Consider the following 27553-nt stretch of genomic DNA (forward strand, 5'->3'; position numbering starts at 1 on the left):
TTTTCCCTTTTAATATATTAATATCAGTGTTAACTTTATTAAGTCTGTTTTCCATAGGTTTATTTCATTGTTTCCTTTTTTTTTTTTTTTTTTTTTTTTGCGGTACGCAAGTCTCTCACTGTTGTGGCCTCTCCCGTTGCGGAGCACAGGCTCCGGACGCGCAGGCTCAGCGGCCATGGCTCACTAGCCCAGCTGCTCCGCGGCATGTGGGATCTTTCCAGACCGGGGCACGAACCCGTGTCCCCTGCATCGGCAGGCGGACTCTCAACCACTGCGCCACCAGGGAAGCCCTCATTGTTTCCTTTTAATACTCTTAAGTATTTAATTTTTATTCTTTTTCAGTTATTCAAGATGTTTTCTCATAAATTTGGCTTTGGCCAACTCCCACAGACATGAATATACATTGATCTCATTATGTTATTTCCTAGATAATATGTAACTGTTTTCAATTTCCTCTTTGATACAATAAAGTATCCAGAGTTGCAAAAAAATAATAAAATAAAATAAATTTAAAAATAAACAAATAAAAATAAAAAACAATTTTTGAAAAACTTCTGCCAATTTATAGCCCCACTCCCCTACAGAGAAGTTGGGGGTTGAGGCTGAAAGTTCTAACCCTCTAATCATGCTTTGGTTTTTTTGGTGACTAGTCCCCATCCTGGAGGCAACTAGGGGCCGGACAAAAGTTGCCTCATTATAAAAGAAGATGTTCTTATCACTCACATTACTCAGGAAAACTACAAAGGATTTAGGAGCTTTGTGCCAGGAACTGGGACAAAGACCAAATATAGATTTCTTATAACACAATTACTCTGTAAGGAGAGAATATGCTAGTTATGGGCTGTATTGTACCCCTCCCCCATTCATATGCTGAAGCCCTAATCCCCAATGTGACTGTATTTATAGTTGGGGCCTTTAAGCAGGTAATTAAGGTTAAATGAGGTTCTAAGGGTGGGGCCCTAGTCAGATAGAACTGGTGTCCTTATAAGAGGAGAAAAGAGACACTCTCTCTGCATGCACACAAAGGAAAGGCCATGTGAGGACACAACAAGAAGGCAGCCATGTACAAGCCAGGAAGACAGCTAGCACCTTAATTTTGGACTTCCAGCACCCAGAACTGAGAACATAAATTCGGTGTCCCAAAGCTGCCAATATGTCTATTTGAGGGCCAAATCAGGGCAAGCAGCATTTCACCTGTACTCCACACTCCAAGACTGAATGCATCCACGCTATTCTAATTCCGTTCCCCTTCCCACCTGAAAGTAGTTTAACTTCTTTGGAGCTAAAAGGATCCTACCAACATCACTTACTAGTTGCATAGCCTTGGGTAAGTAAGTTAAGCCTCTGCACTTGAGTTTATTTGTAAAATATCCCCATTCCTATTTTCATGCCATCTTTAAATGTCTTTTGTGTTGCTTTGGGGGACTCTCGGTTATTTATTTTCTCTACTTCAAAAAACAATTATACGTAATTGTCCTGCACAGAGTCTGGCACATAGCAGGCACTTAATGTTAGCTTCTCCACACCCTTTCCATGAATGTCTCAATTTTCCAAAATAATCATAGTCAAAACTACCCAAGTGTTCACTTACAGACACTTGTTTTCCGTATTTCTATACTATAGAAGAGACTGCACAACTGATTTCTACAGAAGCATCCACAGAAAAATCTTAGTTTATGTTGGATAACAAAAATAAGTTATTTTTCATCAATGCAAACAGTTTGAAAAGTACCAAAAGGACAATCTGTTAAAAATTATTACAGGGTAGGGACTTCCCTGGTGGCGCAGTGGTTAAGAATCCGCCTGCCAATGCAGGGGACCCAGGGGCGATCCCTGGTCTGGGAAGATCCCACATGCCGCGGAGCAACAACTACCGAGCCTGCGCTCTAGAGCCCGTGTGCCACAACTACTGAAGCCCACAGGCCTAGAGCCCATGCTCTGCAACAAGAGAAGCCACCGCAATGAGAAGCCTGCACACTGCAACGAAGAGTAGCCCCCGCTCGCTGCAACTAGAGAAAGCCCACGCGCAGCAAGGACGACCCAACACAGCCAAAAATAAATAAATAAATTTATATTAAAAAAATTATTACTGGGTAAAAAAGCTCTAGCCAATGTAGGTAGGGTAAGAGGCAATAATCATTTTTAAGGAGAGCCACTTTTCACAGTTTAATGAGGTAGCATGAATTTTGGAAATTTGTTACTAAACGGTGTGAGTCAGATATGGGAATGAATCCAAAGTATTACTAGCCTGTTTAAAAGACTGAAATCTCCTCAAAAAGGAATCTAGCACATGACATATTTTGACATTCAATGCAGCCCTGTAGTGAGACTGTTGTAATATCAATTTGAACAGCATGCATCCAAGTTAGTTTTGTTTCTAAGAATGAAATTGTTGAAATAAACTCTATAGGTATGTGGATGGGATGAGAAGACAGAAATAGAAAAGAAGCATAACTCAAACATCAAATTATTTTCATTGTGAAGATATATCTAGATGCAAGAAATGCTTTAAAAGGCTGTAACCAGCAGATTTTAAATACAGCTGAAGCACTTAAAATCTAAGTTTGATATTAAAACGTGGAGTTTTTTTGTTTGTTTCTGGCAGAAGTGCTCAGAAAATACTGCTAAAATCAGCTCACAAAGGTTCTTTGTAGGCTGTATATCCAGTGTGCTAAGACTATAATACTCCATTCATTTTAAACATTAGCTACCCTTGTAATGCAAAAACAATGTAAAAGTAAATTACTGTGAGTTCCCCAAAGCGACACAAAAAACATTTAAGGATGACATGAAAATGGCAATTCACTGAGTAATATGAGTTAATGGAGAATTGACCAAGATGAAAATAAAAAGAAAATATAGTGAAGCCACTGATTCTAATTTTCTTCATCACTGAATTCCAAAATAAAATGAACAAACTTCCTTTTAAGAAAATCATGTACGGAATCCAAAAAAAAAAAAAAGGTTCCGATGAACCAAGAGGCAGGACAGGAATAAGGACGCAGATGTAGAGAACGGACTTGAGGACATGGGGAGGGGGAAGGGTAAGCTGGGATGAAGTGAGAGAGTGGCATGGACATATATACACTACCAAATGTAAAACAGATAGCTAGTGGGATGCAGCTGCATAGCACAGGGAGATCAGCTTGGTGCTTTGTGACCACCTAGAGGGGTGGGATAGGGAGGGTGGGAGGGAGGGAGACGCAAGAGGGAAGAGATGTGGGGGCGTATGTATATGTATAGCTGATTCACTTTGTTATAAAGCAGAAACTAACACACCATTGTAAAGCAATTATACTCCAATAAAGATGTTAAAAAAAAAAGAAAATCATCCATATGATTCTACTTTCTTGCAAAAATATCAAGTCAGCTTTCTCAATCATACAAGGCATGTAAAGATATCCAACTTGAGAATATTATATCTTTCGGTAACCTTTCTTGCTTTCAGAGTGTGTGTCCTTGGTTGGATTATTTAGTACATTGAGTCACAGACTGTTCCAAAATAGCTGTAGATTTCCCGTAAAACCATTAAGAAACTGCAATTTATGCTTGGAAACTTAATAAATAAATACTGTAAGTGAAGAGTAATATATCTTGACCAGTGAGGTTTTGATATAGTTTTCTGCTTGTGCAGGAGTATAAAGACAAAGATAATTCCAACACCATGCACAGTATCAGAGTGATTATCAGATCATCTGGCTTTGAGAGCCAGAGAGTATCTATCACATGGTAGCAACAGTTTAACAATGTGTTCTCTGAAAAGTCATTATTTGAATGAGAATATATGAAAAACATTCCTTGAATCTTTCTGAACTTTCTAAAGCTTTGGGAAATTAAAAAGTTAAAATTCCAAGTTAGGTAACAAAAGAATTCAAAATCTCCATAAATCTCCTAATAATGGGTTAGCAGGTTATAAGTGTATATTTTTCTGGCCTAAAACGTCCCTCAACTTAATTAAGTGAAGTATAAAGTATACTCAACTCATCATAGTCTAACTGTTGAAAAAGGCCACTGTTCCAGATCTAACTTTTAATTAGATAAAATTTTAAGTAAAAATCCAAATTTTAGGGCTTCCCTGGTGGTGCAGTGGATGAGAGTCCACCCGCCGATGCAGGGGACACGGGTTCATGCCCAGGTCCGGGAAGATCCCACATGCCGTGGAGCGGCTAGGCCTGTGAGCCACGGCTGCTGGGCCTGTGCGTCTGGAGCCTGTGCCCCGCAACGGGAGAGGCCACAACAGTGAGAGGCCCGCATACCACAAAAAAAAAAATTAAAAAAAATAAATCCAAATTTTAAAAAGATACAACCTGGAAGACACTTTAGGGACCCCCTTTTTGCAAGTCTGATAGGTTTTGGGGAAGGTTTCTTCATCTCTCACTTTTCAATATGTAAAAATATCTTATGTTCCTATGCGTAAAAACATGATTTTATTTTCACAGGGAAAATGCATAACTTGTAAAATTACAACTTGAAAAATCCCATTTTTCATTTTCTCTCAATCTACTTCTTAAATGTTCATTCAGTTTTTCATAACCAGTGCAATTTTAGCAAAACATTTTCATCAAAAAGATGGGCGAGTAAGAGTAAGGTCAAGAATTAAGGTAGTGGGCTTCCCTAGTGGCGCAGTGGTTAAAAATCCGGCTGCCAATGCAGGGGGACACGGGTTCGAACCCTGGTCTAGGAAGATCCCACATGCCGCGGAGCAACTAAGCCCGTGCGCCACAACTACTGAGTCTGCACTCTAGAGCCCGCGAGCCACAACTACTGAAGCCCGAGTGCCTAGAGCCCGTGCTCTGCAACAAGAGAAGCCACCGCAGTGAGAAGCCCGTGCACCTCAACGAAGAGTAGCCCCAGCTCACCGTAACCAGAGAAAGCCTGCATGCAACAAAGACCCACCGCAGCCAAAAATAAACAAATAAATAAATATATTAAATTTTTAAAAAAGGTTGAAAATAAAAAAAAAGACAAAAGTCATTATTAGGGAAAGAGGACAATGATAAAAGGTTCAACTCACCAGGAAGATACAACAATTCTAAATTTGAATTCACCTAATAGAATATAGCATCAAAATTTACAACATAGGGGCTTCCCTGGTGGCGCAGTGGTTGAGAGTCCGCCTGCCGATGCAGCGGACATGGGTTCGTGCCCCGGTCCAGGAAGATCCCACATGCCGCAGAGCGGCTGGGCCCGTGAGCCATGGCCGCTGAGCCTGCACGTCCGGAGCCTGTTCTCCGCAACGGTAGAGGCCACAACAGTGAGAGGCCCGCGTACCGGGGGGAAAAAAAAATTACAACATAAAAATAGATAAAGATACACAGATATATGAATAAATCCAACATTATATTGGGAGATTTCAAAGCAACTGTTCATAACTGATATTTCAAGCAAACAAAAACAAGACATTCAATAAGATAGAAGATTTTAACAATAAAATTAAGAAATAAAATATAGGGGGGATATGTATAAAATTCAGCATCTGGCAATTAGCAAATACATATTTTTTCATAAGCCACTTATCATAATTAAGCCAAGAAATAAGTCACAACAAATTCCAAACAATGGGCATCACAGACCACATTCTCAACCCAGAAATTAGGTCAAACTTTAGCAACAAAAATATAAGATTTGTACACAATTAGAAGTTAAGGCACACAGTTCTAAATAACTCGGGTCAAAATAAGAGAAAACTGAAAAATGCTCAGAACTACTAGAACGAATAAGTGAATTTTAGCAAGGTCACAGGTTAAAGGTCAAAATCAATACTCTATTATATACTTGGAAAACACAGAAAGTTGAATTTTTTTAAAGTTCATGTAGTCCCCAGATTGCAGTTTTATGAAAGATGCCAAAATATTCCTTGCATGGTCATTTCAACACAGGCTTTTGGCAGAAGTCTAAGGACATAATGTTAAATAGATTTCTATGTCCACTTAGCAAACAACGAAAGAAATATTGAAGACAACATGTTGTAAGACTCACAAACCTCCTGAGATTTTTTTTTTTTTTTTTTTTGCAGTACTAGGGCCTCTCACTGTTGTGGCCTCTCCTGCTGCGGAGCACAGGCTCCGGATGCGCAGGCTCAGCGGCCATGGCTCACGGGCCCAGCCTCTCCGCGGCAGTGGGATCTTCCCGGACCGGGGCACGAACCCGTGTCCCCTGCATCGGCAGGCAGACTCTCAACCACTGCGCCACCAGCGAAGCCCTACTGCGCCACCAGGGAAGCCCAGATCTTTTGTTTTCATTAATTCAGAAAGTATTTATTGATGTCACAATGTATATACTTGTTCTGCATGTGGCCTAGAAATAATCATGAATATCTCATCTTTAGATGATCCTTAGGTATTCATATATGATTTATATATCCATTTGGTTCTAAGGAAAAATTATGCTTACTGTCAATTCAATCTCTGAGGTATATAAATACGTGTGTGTGTGTGTATATATATATATATATATATATATATATATATATATATATAAAATTCTGTTTTCAACTACTGTTTTTATGAGATTTAGATTTTCACCTATACCAAGGGGAGGATATACAGTTAAAAAGAAAAAAATTCAATAAAAATATTTTGTGGGTCTAAAAAAAAAAGTTCATGTACTGAGAGGGACTTAGAGGTAAGTTTGACAAAATACATACAAGACCTATTCTAAAAAATTTTTTTAAAAGAAATCACAGAGGGCCTAAATAAATAGGAAAATACATATGTTCATCATTTGGAAGTCTCAATATTGTTACTATGTCAATTTCCCTCAAACTAATGTATAGCTTTAATGCAATCTCAACCAAAACTCAAGCAGGCTTTTTTTAAAAATTGAAAGTGACAAATGGATTCAAAATTATATGGAAATGCAAAGAATTTAGAATAGCTAAAACAATTTGGATAAGGAATAGAGGTGTAAGACTTGCACTAATTGATTTCAAGTCTTGCTTTACTTTAAAGCTACAGTAATCATGACAGTGTGGTTTTGGCAAAAGGATAGATACAGATCAATGGAACAGAACAGATAATACAGAAATAGACCCACATACATAGGGTCAATTACTTTTCTACAAAAGTACAAGGCAATTTAATGGTGAAAGGAATGTCTACTTCAACTGAACATTCTTATGAAAAAAGTGAACATTGACCCTCTCTCATATGTAACACCTGATTTGAAATGGATCACAGATCTAAATGCAAGAACTAAAACCATAAAGCTTCCAGAAAAAAAAAAAACCCAAAACAACACAGGAAAAATCTTGGTGATCTTGGGGTAGAAAAATATTTCTTAGGATTTAAAAAGCATGCACCATAAGAGAAAAAAATGTATAAACTGGACTTTAACAAATTTAAAAACTTTTGCTCTTTGAAACACATTGTTAAGAAAAAAAAGGTAAGCCACAGAATGAGAGAAAATACTTGCAATACACGTATCTGACAAAGTTCTCGAACCCAGAGTATATCTATCTCTCTGTACATATGTTAGAGTAATAAATAATGAAGATGTGTTTTATAGGTATGGCGATAGACAAACTGACCAAGAAACAGAAAATGTCGCTTCTCAAAAGATTCTTGTATATTTGGAACTCTACATGACAGAGATGGCAAGATAGATCAGTGGGGATCAAATTGATTATCCATAAAAGAAAAGAAAATCTGGATCCCTACTTTGAACCACACATAAAATTTAATTCCAAATGGGCTGAAGATTTAAAAGTCAAGAAGCAAAACTTTCAGAAGAAAACATAAATGCCTTTCTGCCTTGGGGTAGGAAAGGATTTCTTGAGACATACGCAAGAGCTGACCATAAAGAAAAAGACTGATAAATTGGACAACATTGAAATTAAAATTTAAATTCATCACAAGATATCTTAAGTGAGAAGACAAACCACAGAAAGATATAACCGAAAAGGACTAGTAGGCAGATAATAATTTTAAATTATTAAGAAAAAGACAAATAATCCTACAAAACTAAAACAGGCAAAAGACATGAAGAGGTATTTCACAGCAGAGGATCTACTTGACCTCACTGACATCCTAAAAATATAAACCAAGATCACAATGAGGTATCATTTGTATCCATTATCTTTTTTTGGTAAATTTTTATTGGAGTATAGTTAATTTACAGTGTTGTATATCCATTATCTTTTGCTATGTTTAACAACGTAACTCCAAAACTTAGCAACTTAAAAAATCATTTAGTATTTTTCATGATTCTGTGAATTAGGTTGGGCAGTTCTGCTCTGGGCTAGCTTGGCTCTTAAGCTAGGCAGGTCTGAGCTGAGATGCCTTGTTTTGGTCCAGCTAGTCCTCTATGCCCCAGTACGTTAGCCTGGGCTTTTCCCACCTGGTGGGCTCTGGGTTCAAAAGAGCAGTAAGAGAAGACAGGACCCAATGTACAAGTGCTTTTCAAGTCTCTCCTTGTGTCACACTTGCTGATGTCCCTTTGGCCAGAGCAAGTCACAAAGCCAAGTACAGAGTCAAGGGATGGAATAAGAGACTCTAGAAGTAAAATCATATTGCAGAGGGGTATGCATACGATGATGAGAAGAATCTATAATCCACTACATCACTCTTTACGTGCATTCTTTGGCAAGAATTAGGAAGGACGACAATAGCAGAGTTTGGGAAACAACTTGTAAAGCTGAATACTGGCATACCCTTGTTAGAATTCTATGCCTAGGTACATAGCCAAAAGAACCTCTTGCACATGTGAAGAGCCAATATGTACAATAATATTTTTAGCAACATTGGTCTTAATAGCAAAAGCTATAAACTACTCAAATGTCCACTGTCAGGAGAACAGATAAATAAATTAAGGTACAATGAAATATTACACAGCTGTGAAAATAAATTTTTCATTTACTCATTTAACAAATATTTACTGAGTACATACTATGTGCCAGGCACAGTGTGAGATGCTAGAGACACAGCAGTAAACAGACAAATATTCAAACATATTATCAGATAGTAGTAAGTACTACAAATGAAAAATAAAGAAATTTGGTATGTGTGCATATGTATGTGTCTGTGCACAATATTTAACAGGGTGGATAGAGAAGCTTTATCTGAGAATCTGACATTAGAAAAGGACCATGGAAAAATATGGGTAAGAGCACTGTAGGGAAAGAAAAAAAAAAAGTGCAAAGACTTTGAGGCAGGAGTCTGTCTGGCATGTTCCACTTACCAATAGTTATTAAGGTTACTGATAAATTCAAACACTTAAGTTTCTAAAACTTACAGTTTCATAGATATAGAAATACTATAGATACTCTCTGATTATTTTAAAAAATTAAAGAAAATTCCTCTGCCCCATAGAAGCAGTACTAAAAGCTCCTCTAGGGAATCCCCTGGCAGTCCAGTAGTTAGGACTCCATGTTCTCATTGCCAAGGGCCCAGGTTCGATCCCTGGTTGGGGAACTAAGATCCCACATCCGCATGCCACGTGGTGCGGGGCCCCCCTCAAAAAAAAAAAACAACTAAACATGCAATTATCATACAGCTACCAATCATACTCTGTACTATCTCTGCAACTTCCTATAATTACTTTAAAGTAAAAATTGAAAAATATGTATAAAAAATAATATCTCCTCTAAATAGATTTTTAAAAAAAACTTAATAAGGAGCAGAAGAATCTTGTATATTCGCTTGATTAAACGCTTTTCAAATGTGGTGACCTGAAAGTTTCTGGAAGGAACCAGACTCAAATGATGAGTTTAGGGCTTCCCTGGTGGCGCAGTGGTTGAGAATCCGCCTGCCGATGCAGGGGACACGGGTTCGTGCCCCGGTCCGGGAAGATCCCACATGCCGTGGAGTGGCTAGGCCCGTGAGCCATGGCCACTGAGCCTGTGCATCCGGAGCCTGTGCTCCGCAACGGGAGAGGCCACAACAGTGAGAGGCCCGCGTACCGCAAAAAAAAAAACAAACAATGATGAGGTTAGAAGTAGCTAGTCAGATCAACCAATTCAACCTTACTGGACTTTATTCTCTCCTCATATAGACCAGAGAGTGGCATTTGACAGACCTGACCATTTCTTAAGAGAATTCTTAATAAGCAAAGACTTCCGCATGCTCTAACATATAAAATTTTTTAAAAATGAAAAATCTTGCTCCCCTCTGTCCCTCATCTGTCTAGTACTCTCTAGGTGGAACCACTTTTATGAGTTCTGTGTACCCCATCATTCTTTCTTTAAACACTCCTTAGTCTCCTTTGCCAGCTCTCTTTTACCTGACCTGGGACCTCTCCTCTTCCCTGTTTCCCCCAAGTGACTTATCTAGCTGCACGGTTTAAAATACTAGCTTGAATTTGTATTTTTCGTCCTGACCTCTAGATTGGAACACCTAATAGCAGCACTTAGATGATTCCCAGGCACCTCAAATTCAACACGCGCTTTTTTCTCCCTCCCCAGCCCTCTTCCTGTAACAAACCTGGCCCTCCCAAAACCTTCCCTCTCCCACTACTTGGCACAACCATCCACCAAGTTACTGAATCCAGAGGCACAGCCATCCTTGACTCTTCTCAATTCCTTACACCTCACATCTAATCCAGGACCAATCCTGTTCCAGATATATGTAGTATCCACCCACTGCTCTCCACTTTTTTGCCACCACTCTGGTCCAGGCCATTTTCATCTCTCGCTTGGACTACTCAATGGACTCCTAACGTCTCTCTCCATTTCTACTCTTGTCCCCTTCAATTCATCCTTCACACATGAGCAAGAGTAAACTACTTATAAATCATACTACTCTACTTGTAACTGTAGAATGACTTCCTAATTACACTCAAAATCAAATCCAAACTCATTTTCATGGCCTGCAAAGTTCTACATAACTTGGACCATAAATGTTTCTTATCTCATCTCATGTCACTATATTCTAGGTGTACGATACTAGAGTCTTAAACAAGCATATATCCACATTAAATCTCTCTCAGACCCTTGATTGTTTCCTTCATAACATTTATGACACTGTGCTTATTCTTCCTTTTTTTTTTTTTGTGGTATGCAGGCCTCTCACTGTTGTGGCCTCTCCCGTTGTGGAGCACAGGCTCCGGATGCGCAGGCTCAGCAGCCATGGCTCATGGGCCCAGCTGCTCCGCGGCATGTGGGATCCTCCCAGACCAGGGCACGAACCCGTGTCCCCTGCCTTAGCAGGCGGACTCCCAACCACTGCGCCACCAGGGAAGCCCTTATTCTTTCATTTTTGTATTATTTTTTTCTCTCTGTCAGGCTCCTAACTAAAATATCTATTAGTTTTTGTTTCCCACTGTTTTTCCCAGAACCTGGTAAAAGGCTTAAGACACAAGATGTTTGTTCACTGATTGGATGAATGAACAGATAAATATGACAATAGATATCACTGCAAAATAATCTGCTCATGCAAAGAAAGTAAGTGCTAGAAGACATTGTTAAATATCAAACCCCCAAATTTCAATTCTCAAATTCTGTGTTGTGGCTTACACATATAATGTAAACTGTTAATAACACAAAAAGGTTGAGATAATGGCCTACAAGAATGACTCATTTGGTTAAGAATCCCGCATATGTTGTAAAACATTCACGAAATGTGAATATATACATATATATATTTACTGAAACTTCATTAATAATGAGCAAACAATAATCAAGTAAGCAGGAACACAAAGATATGCTTTCGAAAGAGGGCTGGAAAAAGTTCTTAGTAACTGCTCAGTAGGCCATATGATAATGATGACACAACAATCATGGTTAACTATATGCCAGGCACTGTTCTAAATGCTTTACTTAAATCTATTCACTTAACCCTAACAATAAAGGTGTGTACTAACTTCAATATCTAGGAGGAAACTGAGATAATAAGAGGTTAAGTAACTAGACTAGCCCAAGGGTTGCACAGTAGTAGACCTGGAATTTGAACTAAGGCAATCTAAATTCATAGCCTAGGCTCTTAACACTATCTACGTAGTCCTTCCAGGAAAATCTATAAAGACCAAGGTTTTATTGATGAACCTCTAGAACAAGAGAAAACACCACGGTGACCTACTAAGAAGATTTTTTTATTTCTGGAACACTGACAAACTCTTTAAATTATAGTCAGAGACTAAACAAGTTTTGTGAAATCAATGGAAGCAAAAGGATTCTCACCAAGACAAAAAATAAACTCTTCTACAGTGGCTATTTACCTAGAATGAAATAACTATATTAAAATTACAAACAGCTTGGGAAAATTTTTTATCAGGGGCAAAGAAATTATTATAGTTTCCTCCTATCATTAGCAATGACACTCACTCAGTAGAGACATGTGTTACAAAGATCCTCTGTCTTTTCCACTTGCCAGAAAGAAGACACCTTGATACCTGATAGTAATGAAGCATGAACTCAGAATAACTATTCTGAAGAACAGAACTAACTTTTTTCTATCCTTATTCCATTCCACCACAAATTTTGCCAAGCATAGTTTTTGTTTTCCTAGAATTTACAAGACTGAAAATCAGGTAAAAAGGGAAAAAAATGTACATACACATACAGATCCCTTTAATACATAAGAAAACCATTTTCATGCAAACCAAGAAATACTGCGAAACCAAATAAAGATGCCTGGAGACAACCTTAGCAGAAAGAAAGAACACTTGGGACCTCAGTTCCAGTTCAGGCTCTGGCGCTACCTAAGCCATATGACCTCAGGCAAGCCAATTACTGATTGTTTCTGGGCCCTAATTTTCTCCTCTGTTAGATGAGAAGAATCTAACTCTGTGTTCACAGAGGTTGCTTCTAATTCTAAATATTGCTTTCAATAGGTTTCAGTGAAATAATATAAGTAAGTAAGGCTTTAGTTAACTATATGTAAGTGCCCAAAAGTTCAACTTCCTCTGCACGTGGAAATTCTTAAGTAACAATACCTGATGGCCAAAAAGGATCAAATTTAAACTCCCAAATGCAAAACTAAACTCATTCTGAAGTCACCTACTTATAAACCAAGGTGACTAATACAGTGGATTACAGTTTCAAACTATTCCTGATTAGCTTTTATTGCGTTCAAAAGGAGGGCAAAGATCATCTCAGAAAAGTGTGTGACAAATTTCAGATAAATAACACAATATAAAACATCAAATTTTGAAATGATGCAAAGTAACAGTATTCTGCACTGATATATTTCCTGCTTTCAGAGTAAAATGACAATATCACCATATTTTCATTTACATAGCGATTTCACATTTACTATCTCCCTTCATCGCTGTAAAAATCCTATGAAGTGAGCAGTACTTTAATCAACACAATTCAGATCAGCTCAGAAAGTTAGGTAACTTGCCAACCTATGCTCAATAAGTGTTGGAGCCAAGATTCCAATCTAGGTCTTCTGATTTAAAGTTTAATGATGTTTGCAATCCTAAAAACTGGTAATTCAAGCCAAAGGCAGGAAGAAGTTGGAAAGTGAGAAAGTTTGGATAATCAGTCCCTGGATAACTGGACTGAACAAAAAGAATATAAGACCAGGTGTGGCAGTTATAAAGTAAAAAAGCAAATTTACCAGCTGTTAAAAATAGTAACATCTAATTTATATAATTCCACATTTCAAAAATTTTTTGCCTCGCTTCAAAGACAAGTGTGAAAAAAATTTCTAACTCAAAAAAGAACAATATGTAAATAAACAACAAATTGATTAAACTAGCTCTAAAGCATTAAATTGCTAAAAGGTATTAAAACATTTACTGAAGTATTTCAGAAACTTGGTTATTCTGGACTGTGAATCAAGGAATTAAACTATATTAATCAAGTAGGATATATTCCTCAAAGGAAAAAAAATGCTCCAGTGTTTTAAAATAATACAGGCAAATAAGTAAAATATAAAAGATTTCTTCTGTAGAGTCATTTCACACGTACACAAATTGGCCACATTTGTCACATTTGTCTGGGTACCACCACCTCTTCCAAAGGTCAATAAAAAAATAATCTATAATGCATAAAATGTTGCCTAGTAAATAGCAGTTTCTTACTATCATCATTTATGCTAAGAATACACAACTAAAATCAGGGCTAATGATAATACAATTAATAGGTAGTAGCAGAACATTAAATTCTCTATCATTACAACATTAGAAATACTTGTACGAACTTCTCCAAAGGATCAGTGCAATCTGTCTACAGAATTTCTGACAAGCCCCAAAGGAGAACTGAAAGACATTAAAGTTAGGAAAAGGAGCTATGTTATCAAGACAGGTAAACAGTGCCAGAGCCTATATGAGAGTTTTGCATGAATTTGCAGGAAAACAAAAGACAACAGTGCAAAACTTACTGGAGGTCACAAATAATCTTAAGCAGCGTGACACAGGGTCACATACGGCTTACTGAAAGTTTAGAGATTAAGCTAACCTTCATGTTTTATTGCAAATACCTCCACTGTAAAGAAATTCAGGGGGTCAGGGATTTGGAAAAGGCAGAGAACGCTATTCTTCATGAAAGTAGTGGGAAATAACGTGAAGGTCCTCTGCAAGAGATCTACGGAGGGAAGGCCCCATTCCCTTGGCCACCAACGCTTTAGAAGGCACTTGCACGTCTGAATTTTGTTTAGAAATGGTTACAAAACAGAATCATGTGCTAGTGGTTGGCGGGGTGGGGGGGGCAAGAAACCAACGGACAAATGCTGAGAAACAGCTTGGTCATCAGCAAGGAAGACCTTCCTCGTTTACTCTAAGGTCCTAGACACCCAGAGAGGAAGAGGAGATGGGTACTCTACAGAAGCTCAGAACGGCTTCCAAGTTCGCCGCGATGAGAGGGAATGGTTGGGAGTCCAGTATGGGTGGCCAACCACGGGGAGGTGTCCCAAATATCTACTGCCAGACTGAGACAGTCAGCAGCGCTCTAAAGCACTGCTTGAAGTCAAAATCACGGTGCCCTAGATCTGCACCGTCTAAGTGCAGAAGAAGCCAAGCTCTGAGGATAGCCTCAGGCGTCCGTCCCCAATTCCCCGCTCTCGCTTACCTACCCGCTCTGACTCCGGCTTCTCCGGATCTCCTGATCTCGGATCCTGGAAGCGGCTCACGACTGACTCTCACACCCGCCGCAGGTCTCCGGCCAACCGGAACTAGCTCACGTCACTTCCGGTCCGTTTCCCCTCCGGGAGACCGCCTCCAGAAGAAAAACGTTCCCCCCTCCTTTCGACCCCCTCAGCTGACAGTCGCGGGATTTCAGTTCGAGTGTGGGTTAGGGACTTGTGGGCGGGGCGAGAGGAAGAATGACTGTTCTCTTCGCGGTTCTTGATCCGGAACTTGTTGTCAAGGAACCCCGGAAGGGGTAACTCGCGCGAGAGAAGAGTCTGTTACCCAGAAGTGAGGAGCGCAAAGCCGCAGCTGAGTTGGAGGAGAGGTTTTCTAGGTAGGTCAGCCTCTCACAGGTAGGGGGATGTTCTTCATTTTGTCTCCAATTGGAATGTTTCTTCCTATCTAATTTTATAACCACCCCCTTACCCTTTCATCTTCTTCGTAAACTGTCTTCCGCCCAGTGGCCGCCGGAGCCACTGTTCCGGTTCGGCCAGTCGTCTTTTGGAAGAAAGGACCAAGCTGCTGGGGAGGGGAAGGACCCAGAATTTCTAGTTCCCAGGCAACGCCTCCATTGAGGCAGCATTGATGGATTCGTTCCGAATGTGAGAAAATACCGAGCAGGCCTCACACTCTGCTGAGTATTTATTGAGTACCCACAGCGTAGCAAGTTGTTGAGTCCTACGAGGAAAGAAAAGGCCTCCAAGAATATGATCGAAAAATTGCCTCCTTGTGTCACACAGACATAATGTCTAAAGGAGTATTTAATACGTTAACAATCCCAGGCACTGTACTAGACGTTGAGAATTATGCTCTACAGTGGTTATGTGTTATTGTTACAGCGGCTCTGGAAAGTAAATAATTAAGACTGACTGGGGGGTGGTAAAGACTTAAGAGACAGGTTTGGTTTGAACTACACCTTCATGGGTGAAGAGGATTTTTTGTGTGTTTAATTGGAGAAAATTATTTCAGGGAGAGATTGCTGCTTGAAAATACCTAAGTCATTTGGTGTGGCTGAATAGTACACTGTGTAGCAGGAGAGGAGGATAAAGTAGGTTGAAACCAAATTGCGTAGTTCTTTGAATTCCTGCAAAGGGATTTATGTTTTATTGTTACCCCACCGAACTTGGGTCCACTCACCCAACGGGTAGCAAACGGCTACCCAAAGGGTACTAACACCGGGTTGTGGTGAAAGAAAGCACAGTCTTTATTGCAGGGCCCCAAGCAAGGGAGTGGGAGACAAGCTTCAAATCCACTCCAACTTGGTGTTTGAGTTAGGGGTTTTTTTAAAGGGGAAGAACAAAGAGGCTGGAATTAATCATCTTGTAACATTTCTGTGACTTTCCTTAATTGTAGTTTCAGGAGTCAGGACGTCTCTGGTTTATGATTCTCTGGCCACGTGGTCTATGGCTCGAGGTCTGTTAGCTCATCTTGCCCTGGAGAAACAACCTGAGTGGTAGATGATATCTACAACAGCAGTTTTAGTGTATTGACAGTGTTATTGACAACAATTTTAGTCATCAACTCTGGTTGGTTAGTATTCAGTTAGTGCAGGATTGAGGTCACCGCGGACAAGAAAAGGGATAAAGTTTTGGTTAGAGAGATTAATCATAAACTCGGTAAGGGACTCAGTTTTAGGGGGACTTGGTTTCCTTATTCCTTAGGCTTTTATCCAGTGATTTTCGAGCAGAGAAATTACAGGATCAGATTTGTGCTTTAGAAGTACAATTAATTATAATGGCAGATGGACTAGGATGAACTAGGGCACAAGTGAACCAAATATGGAAAGATTACAGGAAGTTTGAGAGGGAAGGGAAGATACTGAGTTCAGTGTAGGACACAGTTTAGACCACTTCATAGACATCTAAGTGGTAAAATCTAGCAGAAGTTGGAAGTTCAAGTGTGGTGCCCAGGGAGACGCTCTAGGAATCCTCAGCATTTGTTAATTCAGGAATGAGTGAGATTCTTCATTTCACAAACTATTTATTGTCTATCTCCTCCTACTAGATTGTTCAGTGCGCTTCTCCAGGGTCCAGAACTGTGCACAATAGGCCCTCAGTAAATATTGCTTGATTAATTGATTGAATGGAAAGAGAGTATATAAACCAGCACTGTCCAATAGAACTTTCTGCAGTCATGGAAATGTTCCATATCTCGCTAACTCATAGAGTGGCACCTAGCCACTTTTAAGCTGTTGAGCTATTGAGCACTTGAAATATGGTTAAATGTAACTGAAGAACTGAATTTTCATTTAGTTTTAATTTAAGTTTAAATGACTACGTTTGGCTAATGGTTGCTGTATAGGACAACGTAGGTACAGACTGAAAAGAGGCCCAAATGTGTAAGCTTGGATAATACATACAGCAGGAGACAACAGAGGACATACAACCAGAAAAAGAGACTGGAAGAAAGGTATCAGAAAGATAGGATGATAATAGGGTGAACGTTGGGTTAAAGAATTCAAGGGAAGAAAGCTTAAAGAAAAGTTGTCAGTGAGTGGTGCAGAAAACTCAAGATGAGGCCTAAAAAGAGGCAGCTGCGTTTGGCAATTAACTAGTGTCTGATTCCTTAGCAGTTTCAGTTGAGTGGGGAAGGGGGACAGGTAACTGAAGAAGTTTAGAGATGAAGGGAAGAGGAAAAGTGAGGCAGTGGTTTAAGGATCAAAGAGGAAGGATTTTTAGGTTGGAAAAGGCCAAGGAGCAGTAGCCAGTGGAACAGGATAAATGGGGGTAGCATGCCTCAGAAGGTAATGGAATCATGAGCATTGGTGAAAGAGGTTTAATCTGGCTGAGAAATTAGAAGGCACCAAGAGGAGGGTTTTATAGGACATGTTCTTTTGGCAGTGCCGTCATTGCCCGGGATTGTCTATGAGACTAAGATAGTTATTTTTACCTTAGTCTCAAGCACTGGGTTTATTGATACATGTTTATAATAGATATGCAGAAAAGGGGACAGGCTGAAACACTTTTTACAGGAGTTAGATGTTGATCTGATCAGGCTGATAGGAGATTAGAACATCGTAAAGAATAGAGATGCTAGTATTAATTTCAACATTTTAGAATTAGAGACCTCATAAGATATGGGACAGAAGTGATAAACAAGCTTGGTTATTTCTGGAACTTTTTCTGCTTTCTGTTTATGATGACTCTTACTGGTATATCTGTTTTTAAATAAAGCTGAGAAAATGCGAAACTTTCCATCATGACCTTTTAGACGAGTATGTTCAACATATACTCATGTATAGTTCCTTTCTCCAGATAGTACCTGAGTCTGGTATGTGGGATATTTGGTTATTTTGCAACCTAGAAATTGGTGCAGAGAATCCTTCTAATTCTTGACATAGAAGTTTGTGTGTGTGCGTGTGTGTGTGTGTGTGTGTGTGTGTGTGTGTGTGTATATTTTTATATATATATATATAATTGAATATTTGTTCTATTTGTAGTCTGGTTGTTAGATTATCAGAGAGAAGTCCTGCTGATATGTAAGCATCATGTAGTAACTAAATGATAGATGCATTATGAGATAATGTGGGTTCTAGTAAGAATTAAATTTTATTTTCTTTTTTTGTGGCTGCAAAGGCATCTAGAGCCTTAAAGTACCATGTCAGTACAGCCCTGTCACCATTTTAGGCACACCAGTGAAAGAGGACTGAAACTAGGTGCTGATGACTTAACCATTTATGATGGTCATTCCTTGTCATTCTTTTATCCCTAAATGCTTGTTTCCTCAGGGTTCTGTTTAGCCATTTCTTCCCTCGATATACTTGACCCAGTGGCCTTACCCACTTTCATCACTTCAGTAATCTCAGTTATATATTAATTTCTTTTAAATATGTATTTCTAGCCTAAGCTTATCTTCTGACCTCTTAAATGATATATCTTTTTTTTTTTTCCTGGACATCTCAACCAGGATGTCTTTTGGTCAAACCAGACGTAATATATCTAAAACTGATTTTAGTATCTTTTACTTTCAAACCTTCTCTTTCACCAGAATCCCTTCATCAGTAAATAGTATACTTGCAGTCTCCATTTGTTCAAATCTAGGTGTCATTCTAAACTTCTCCCTTTCTTTTATCATCAGACTTCCAGTGAGTCACCAAATCATACAGGTGTGCCTCAGCCACTTCTTTCCTTTCCCATTGTCACTACTCTTCTCTGAGTGACTGTCATCTCATCTAGAGACTACTGGGAATGGCAACAGAGTAGTGTTAAGAACACAGGCTCCGGAGTCAGGCTACCATTTACTAGCTTTGTGAACTTGGGTGAGCTACTTATATTCTCTGTACCCCAATTTTCACATCTGAAAAAATGGGGATAATCTGTATTTACCTTAAAGGACTGTTGGGAACATTGAAGGAGACAATTCATGTAGAGTGTCAATACCTAATGTACACCTAATATAAAACCTAATTTAGCAATTATTAACTGTTACTATGATTACATTATAGCAGCCTCCTGATCAATCCCCTGTATCTGTTCTTACCAGCTTCTAATTCATTCTTTATACTGAAGTCCCAGGTGATCTCTTAGAAAACAAAAATCATTTCCCTGCAGCAGCTTCTCATTGTCCTTAGGGTAAATTCGAAACCATCTAACATGGCTTACAAGGCCTTCTGTGATCTGCCCTTCTTTCTCACTTTGTTCTCTGCAGCTCTTTCTCTCCATCTTCCAGCAGTCTGGACTGCTTTCAGGTCATTTGACATATTGTATTTCTCTCCTCTGGCCTGCCCACTTGGTGTTCTTTCTGCCTGAAATGATCTTCCATCCTTCTATCTTCTTACTGATCCTTTGTTTCATTTTAAATATTTCTTTGACGAGGCCTTCCCTGACCTCCTACACTGAGCTAAAGCACTTTATGTACTCCCCAACACCTTTTTTTAAAAAAAATATTTATGTATGTATTTATTTATTTATGACTGTGTCAGGTCTTAGTTGCGGCACGTGGGATCTTTCATTGCAGTGCGCAGGTTCTTCGTTGCGGCATACGGGCTTCTCTGTAGTTGTTATGCACGGGATCTCTAGTTGTGGCACGAGGGCTCAGTAGTTGCGGCTCACAGGCTCTCTAGTTATAGTGTGGGCTCCAGAGCACGTAAGCTCTGTAGTTGCGGCACGTGGGCTCAGTAGTTGCATCACGCAGGCTTAGTTGCCCCGCAGCATGTGGGATCTTAGTTCCCCAACCAAGTATCGAACCTGTGTCCCCTGCATTAGAAGGCAGACTCTTTTTTTTGTTTGTTTTTTTGTTTTTTGGCTGCGTTGGGTCTTCGTTGCTGCACGCCAGCTTTCTCTAGTTGCGGTGAGCAGGGGCTCCTCTCCGTTGCAGTGCGCGGGCTTCTCATTGTGGTGGCTTCTCTTGTTGTGGAGCACGGGCTCTAGGTGCATGGGCTTCAGTGGTTGTGGTGCGTGGGCTCAGGAGTTGTGGCTCAAGGGCTCTAGGGCACAGGCTCAGTAGTTGTGGCACACGGGTGTAGTTGCTCCTTGGCATGTAGGATCTTCCCGGACCAGGGATCGAACCCATGTCCCCTGCATTGGCAGGCAGATTCTTAACCACTGCACCACCAGGGAAGTCCTGGAAGGCAGATTCTTAACCACTGGACCACCAAGGAAGTTCTCCCTAATGCCTTTTCATAACATTTACCAGCCATGTAATTATTTGTCTTCTCCTCCACTCATCTCTGAACAACTGGCAGTGGCCTGTATTGTTCACCGTATTCCTAGTCTCACAAGGTATGTGTCTGGTACATAGGAAGTCAGCAAACATTTGGGTTTTTTTTAACTTCTCTTTGCCTCAGTTTCCTCATTTTCAATGTATAGAATTAATGCTAACTTCTTACAGTTATGTGGATCAAATGACACAATACATTCAAAGTACCATTGAAGCTTTGAGCTATGACAACATGAAGTTTTCTTAAAATAAAATGAAAGAAATTCAAAATTAGGACTGAGTCATCTCTAAACCACTACCAGAACGTAAGCTCCATGAGAGAAGGGACCTTTTCTCCTTTGTGTGCTCCTGTATTCCCCCAGATCCTAGAGCAGAACCAGTTAATATTTGTGGGAGGAAGGAGGCAATATATCATAAAAATAAAAGAATTAAGAAAGCAGATGAGCTTAATGACACACTTCTGACTATAATTCAGATAACCTATTTCTGTAGCTACACTCGGGACTTTCCATCACGTTATAATGTTCCATTTCCAAACTCAAAACCCCAGACATCTCTCTCTAACCACAGCCATCTGCCTTTCCAGCTTACTTCCATCATACCTTTTCTTAATAGCATGTGCATATCCTCTGTCACCTTCCTGTCCTTAAATCATTTTATAAGAATGTGGATTTCATGGCTTATCATTTCAAACATTCTTGCCTTCACCCTAAATTCCCTTATGCCCCTTAATCTTGGTGCTTACTCTTAGTAGAATTCAAACTTGGATAAATCCAACTATCTGTCGTAGATGGGGAGGATGAAGGAAGAATATAGGTGCAGCAGATTTAGTTTATATGTTTGGAGGCAGAGGTTATGTGGTTTTAGTCTTCTGGCTTCTATTTTCTCTGTGAAGTATGAAGTCATCTCTTCTATATTTTTACCTATACTCAGGCTGCTAAGTACTGCTGGAGAAGATCATAACTGGTAGGTATGGTACCGTTATAAAATCATTACTAATCCTAACCATGTTTTCAATGTTCCTCTGGAATCCTGCTGTGTTTTGCTGTAACTTTTATTTCAGTCTTCCTCTTCTCAACTTTGACTTTTGTACAAAATAACTCCAAGAAACAATTTCCTGCTTCCAAATCCACAGCCCTACCTGCATCTAAACCTGTCACATTGGGAAAGGTGTCCCTTCTTTCCAAGACCAAATCTCTTCACAGGGACTTAGGTGCCTCCCACCTACTGCTTTGTATTATTAATTATTCTTTCCCTATCTTGAGCATCTACCTACCTTTTCTCTGGGTCCATCCATTAACATATAAATATGTTCAACATTTGTATATACTCATCTTTCCATCCTAAGAGGGAAAAAAAAAACCTCTCCTTTTTCTTCACAGCCCCTTGTATCTGTTGCTTTTTCTTTCTGCTTTGCTTTCACTTTGTTTCTCTTTCTTGACCCCACCTCAAACTAGCTTCTGCCCCACAACTACCCCACATTAGTTTTTCCCCAAAACTAATGGACTGTCTCAGAGTGCTATCAGCTTCTAGAAATACGTTCCTCACCACATTGTCCTGGTATTCCTGCCTCTGTATCTGTAAAAGTTGACCATTTAAGAAGGCAGCTCCAGGGACTTCCCTGGTGGTGCAGTGGTTAAGAATCGGCCTGCCAATGCAGGGGATACGGGTTTGAGCCCTGGTCGGGGAAGATCCCACATGCCACGGAGCACCTAAGCCCGTGCACCACAGCTACTGAGCCTGCGCTCTAGAGCCCACGAGCCACAACTACTGAGCCCGTGTGCTACAACTGCTGAAGCCCACGCACCTAGAGCCCATGCTCCACAACATAGAGGAGCCACCGCAATGAGAAGCCTATGCACCACAGTGAAGAGTAGCCCCCTGCTTGCGCAACTAGAGGAAGCCCGTGCGCAGCAACGAAGACCCAACCCAGCCAAAAATAAATAAATTTTTAAAAAGAAAGAAAGAAAATAACAAGTGTTAGTGAGGATATGGAGAAATTGAACCATTTAAAAAAAAAAAGGTAGCTCCAGACAGGATCCAACTAGAGGAGATGCATGAACTACTATAAAATGCAGAGATTTTTTTGGTAGGTGTTCAGAAAGTAACTGAATAGTAAAGGATTCTAATGGACTCCAAGGAAGTGGAGATACAGGTTTTATAACATTAAGTAGCAATTTCAGGGAAATTCGTTTTGTTCTGGGGAGGGCAGGGTTTGAATTTGACATTGCAAATGTGGGGACATTGGGTTGTTTCACTTTTTTATTAACTGTACGTTTGACTTAGAAAAGCAAGATACATAGTATAGCAGTGTAATGTGTTAAATTATATTTTTATAGTTTGGAGACAAAAGAATTTATAGTCATTTTCTTTTCCTTCAGATATTAAGTGTACTCCATCATTCTCTAACAATTACTGAAGGTCTGTTAGCCCAATTTATCTCATAATCCTCCCAATCCTTCTTTGAGATCTAGAGACAGCCATGACTTATATGAAGATCTGTTTGCAAAGGCATTGGTTTTTTTGTTTCTGAATTAGAGACTTCAGTCATAAGGCACTAGAGAAGCGCTCTCAACCCTACCAGGCCCAACACACAGTTTTTAAAAAAATAAAGTCACTTGCAACGAATGTAAAATGATATAGCCATTTTAGATAATAGTTTGGCAGGTCCTTAAAGTTACAGAGTTGCTATATGACCCAGCAGTTAGACTTCTAGGTATAAGCCCAAGACAAATGAAAACAAATGTCCACACAAAAACTTGTATTTATAGCAGCATTATTCATAGTAGCCAAAAGGTAGAAACAACCCAGATGTCCATCAACTGATGAACAGATAAATAATATGTGGTATACCCATACAATGGAATATTATTCATCAGTAAAAAAAGGAATGAAGGGGCTTCCTTGGTGGCGCAGTGATTGAGAATCTGCCTGCCAATGCAGGGGACACGGGTTCAAGCCCTGGTCTGGGAGGATCCCACATGCTGCAGAGCAACTGGGCCCGTGAGCCACAACTACTGAGGCTGGCGTCTGGAGCCTGTGCTCCGCAAGGAGAGGCCGCGACAGTGAGAGGCCCGCGCACCGCGATGAAGAGTGGCCCCCGCTTGCTGCAACTAGAGGAAGCCCTCGCGCAGAAACGAAGACCCAACACAGCCAAAAACAAATAAATAAATTTAAAAAAAAAAAAGGAATGAAGTATTGATACATGCTACAGTGTGGATGAACCTTGAAAATATCATGCTGGATGATAGAAGCCTGAAACAAAAGGCCACATATTGTATGGTTTGATTTATATGAATGTCCAGAATAGGCAAATCCATAAAGACAAAGTAGATTAGTGGTTACCAGAGACTGGGTGAGGGAGAAATGGGAAGGGACTACTAATGGGTGTAGGGGTTTCTTTTTGGGGCAGTGAAAATGTTGTGGAATTAGATAGTGGTGATGGTTGTACAACATTGTAGATATATTAAAAAACACTGAATTGTATGCTAAAAAGGTGAATTTTATAGTATGTGAATTACATCTCAAAAAAGTTTGATTCCCTATATTCTCATTTTAAAATATTTGATAACATTGCATACGTTGCCTACCATATAATTTCAAAAACATTAATATGTTCTAATTTTAACAAAAAAGAGAATAAAAAAGAACTTTATGGTAAAATATGTATTTCCAGGACTGCCATCTATGCCACACAGATTATGCACTGTACAATTCCAAGGGCACCACTTGTAAGTTCTACAAACATGATGGCCCCATGCATTTCAATGTATAAATGCTTAGATACTATTTATTCCACTAGAAGAAACTGATGACTGTTTGTGCCTATACACTGAAGCGTCATGAATCCAACAGCCTCAAATGTAGACTGATATAAGTGCTTTATTGATGATTCAAATACCATGAACAGCTTTGCTGGGGTAATAGGAATTTCTAACATAATAAGGATAAAGGATTATCTTCCTTTGATTTATATGATAGTTATACTACTGGTAAATTGAGTGTGTTAAAACTATGCAAAAAATACTTTGTGTTCGTATGCAAAATGAAATTGGGTTCTACTCTCAGACATTAATAGTTTTTCATCTACAGTAATGTCCAGTGGGACAAATCTTCACATGTAAGGTTTTTAGCATTCCATGCCAAGGTCTAGTAAATGTCAGCAGCGCACCTCACTCCAGGCCCGTTGTTGTGACAACCAGGAACTTCTCTGAGGGGTTGGTACCATCCCCATTAAGAATTAAGGCAGTACGAAGACACAAGTAAATAAGCACTCACTATATTCCAGAAAGAGTGAGTTAATCTTGGTTTCTCTAGATCCTTTAGGCATCTTGGTAAAACAGAACATTTCCTTTCTCCACAAGACTTAGCAAAAATTGAGGAACGGAGCTTTGTTGTATCCAAGAAAGAGATGTACTCCTCACATTGAGATTCAAAATGACCTAAACCGCTTCACCTGTATTCTTGAACCTTTTCTAGTACGCAGGGGAGAAAAAATAGTACATGCCTAAGATCCAAAACATATTTTGCCTTTTTTCTGGATGAATTAAAATATTGCTGCTTATATACTGTCAGGATGTTTTATCTGATAAACCTGTAACTTTCCACTGCTAGATAGTGACAGCTTTCTTTTCCTTTCAGATGCTCTCCAAACCCTTGGTTATGGAATATTTGACTAATCCTGGTGCACTCAGCATGGCTGCCGGCATTGCTTGTGGCATGTGCCTGGGCTGGAGACTCCGAGAACGCTTTAGAATGATCCCCAAGAGCTCGGTGAGCGAGACAGACACTGACACCAGAACAGAAGCAAGCATCTTAGGAGAGGGTGGGGAGTACAAAATGATCCTTGTGGTTCGAAGTGACTTAAAGATGGGAAAAGGGAAAGTGGCTGCCCAGTGCTCTCATGCTGCTGTTTCTGCCTACAAGCAAATTCGAAGGAGAAACCCTGAATTACTCAAACAATGGGAAAACTGTGGCCAGCCCAAAGTGGTGGTCAGAGCTCCTGATGAAAAAACTCTAGTTGAATTATTGACCCATGCAGAAATTCTGGGACTGACTGTAAGTTTAATCGAAGATGCAGGACGTACTCAGATTGCACCAGGCTCTCGAACTGTTCTAGGAATTGGGCCAGGACCAGTAGACCTAATTGACAAGGTCACTGGCCACCTAAAACTTTACTAGGTGGAATATTGTATGATGATGGTCATCCAACCACCACAAGGGTTTGAAACTGTCAAATTCTAACAATAAAAGCTGAGTTTCTTCCCCCAACTTATGTATTCTTGAGATGAAAATCCATTCCTGTGTTCTTCTATCATGTACTTGGCCTGGTTACACAGTTATCTTGGGCTGAAAAAAAAAAAAAAAAAAGTTCGGTTAATAAATAGTCCTGGTGGTTCAAGAGATGGGTGCTGAAACAAGAAATATTTCAGATGAGAGGCAAAGGTCACAATAAAATTGATTACGAGGTGGGAAACAGCATTTCCTATGTGTGGTTTGGTCCCTTTGTGTGTTAATAGCTCTTCTGTTACCCACCTTGGAGGATCAGGGGTCAGGGGTACTACCATTAGGTGCAAACTGTAGTTTGTTTTTCCTGCCTTCAGTTTTTGTATGACTGCCTATATTATTAATAGATCATGGGTTTAAAATCTAACTTTGTCTTAAAGCTGAGGTTTTATAGCACTGATATAACCCACCCGTGCTGTGTTTCATGTTCACTCCCTAACCCACACTGGCTAAAGTTTCTCAGCAGTGGTCCTACATCTCTTTAGTTCCCCCCCTTTCCTAACAATGAAGGCATTGAAACTTGCGAAGTGACTTGTATGGACCTTGAAGGTGATAATGCGCCCACGTAAGAATTTATGGTAATTGTAAAGTGAATGTAGCTTAGCCCAACATCCCACTATTTCTTTACCTAGAACTTAAGAACTGGACAATTATTTAAGGGCACCTTATTTCCCTTTTGATCGTTATACACTTAGCATGACATAATTCCAATAATTACGTTATACCAGCTGCCCAGAATATGAAGGTTCCAGCTCCCAAGAGCCACATAGCTTCCTGATTGCTTTTTTGCAAAAAGGGATCCTGACAGGATTTCTAATTTCAGTATATCCCTAAGAACTATGATGATGTCAGGGAGAATTTTGGTAACAGGCACATGTTAAGTGACTGCAGCTCTCCATGGTTAACATCAGCAATTAGCATTAGTTAGCAGTTAACTTCAACATAGGCAGTAATATAGCACAACCGCAAGCTCTAAGGTCAGTGGAGTCTGGGCAGAACACTAAAGACTACTGCAGCCAGTCTTAAAGGTTCTATTTTGTCAGTTTTATAGTTTACACTGGCATCTGACAGCACAGAAGAAATTGCAACTGTGAAGGATGCTACAATAGCAACTGTTTCTAAATAGAATGTTTATACTGGATTGGAAAGTGATGCAACAGCATGTAACTGAGTTGAAGAGAACCCAATCCTAAATGTATGATTCTGGCTTCGGTAATTTCTGAGGCTTGCCTCAGAGACTGATGGTTCTAGTTTCAAAAGTGCATTCCCAACAGGATGGTCTGCCGTGGCTGATATAAGTAATTTTAATAAATCATGGCATATCTACTAGGATGAATAGTACACAAATTCTGGTAGTTATGGAAACATCATGTTTGTTTTCTAGCTCACCTGTACTTTCATATTTATTTTATAGGGTTCATAATCTTATGGTTCACAAAGTATACTCTGCAGAGCCCTTGGGGTCTCTAAGACACTTGCAGGGGGTCAAAACAATTTTCCTAATACTAAGACATTCTTTTCCTTTTCCACTGTTTTGACATTTGCAGTGATGATAAAAAAGCAATGGTGGGTAATACTGCTGGCACCTTTCACAAATTGAGGC

General features: G+C 39.7%; 2 protein-coding genes across 4 annotated transcripts in view; one reads left to right on the top strand and one right to left on the bottom strand.

Annotated features, from left to right (window-relative positions):
- The window catches only part of VMP1 (vacuole membrane protein 1), a 130129-nt gene extending 115075 nt beyond the window's left edge, over window positions 1-15054 (bottom strand). The window contains exon 1 of one of the 2 annotated variants that reach the window (XM_082860175.1): window positions 14952-15054. The gene's annotated coding sequence lies outside the window, so the exon portion shown is untranslated. Of the gene's footprint in view, window positions 1-14947 lie in introns of both variants that reach the window. The other variant, XM_082860176.1, reaches the window with a different exon arrangement.
- A 208-nt stretch (window positions 15055-15262) lies between these two features.
- Window positions 15263-26191, top strand: PTRH2 (peptidyl-tRNA hydrolase 2). Of its 2 annotated transcripts, none has more exons than XM_082860120.1 (2): window positions 15263-15340; window positions 25306-26191. In XM_082860120.1, exon 2 carries the CDS (start codon window positions 25306-25308, stop codon window positions 25843-25845), a length of 540 nt encoding a protein of 179 aa, XP_082716246.1. In that variant the 5' UTR covers window positions 15263-15340; the 3' UTR covers window positions 25846-26191. The 2 variants fall into 2 exon arrangements, with proteins under 2 accessions (XP_082716246.1, XP_082716247.1); XM_082860121.1 differs by having other exon boundaries at window positions 15300-15359.
- Window positions 26192-27553: the final 1362 nt, after the last annotated feature.

The sequence above is a fragment of the Leucopleurus acutus genome (genome assembly GCF_964270905.1).
Source record: "Leucopleurus acutus genome assembly, chromosome: 19".
NCBI lineage: Eukaryota > Metazoa > Chordata > Mammalia > Artiodactyla > Delphinidae > Leucopleurus > Leucopleurus acutus.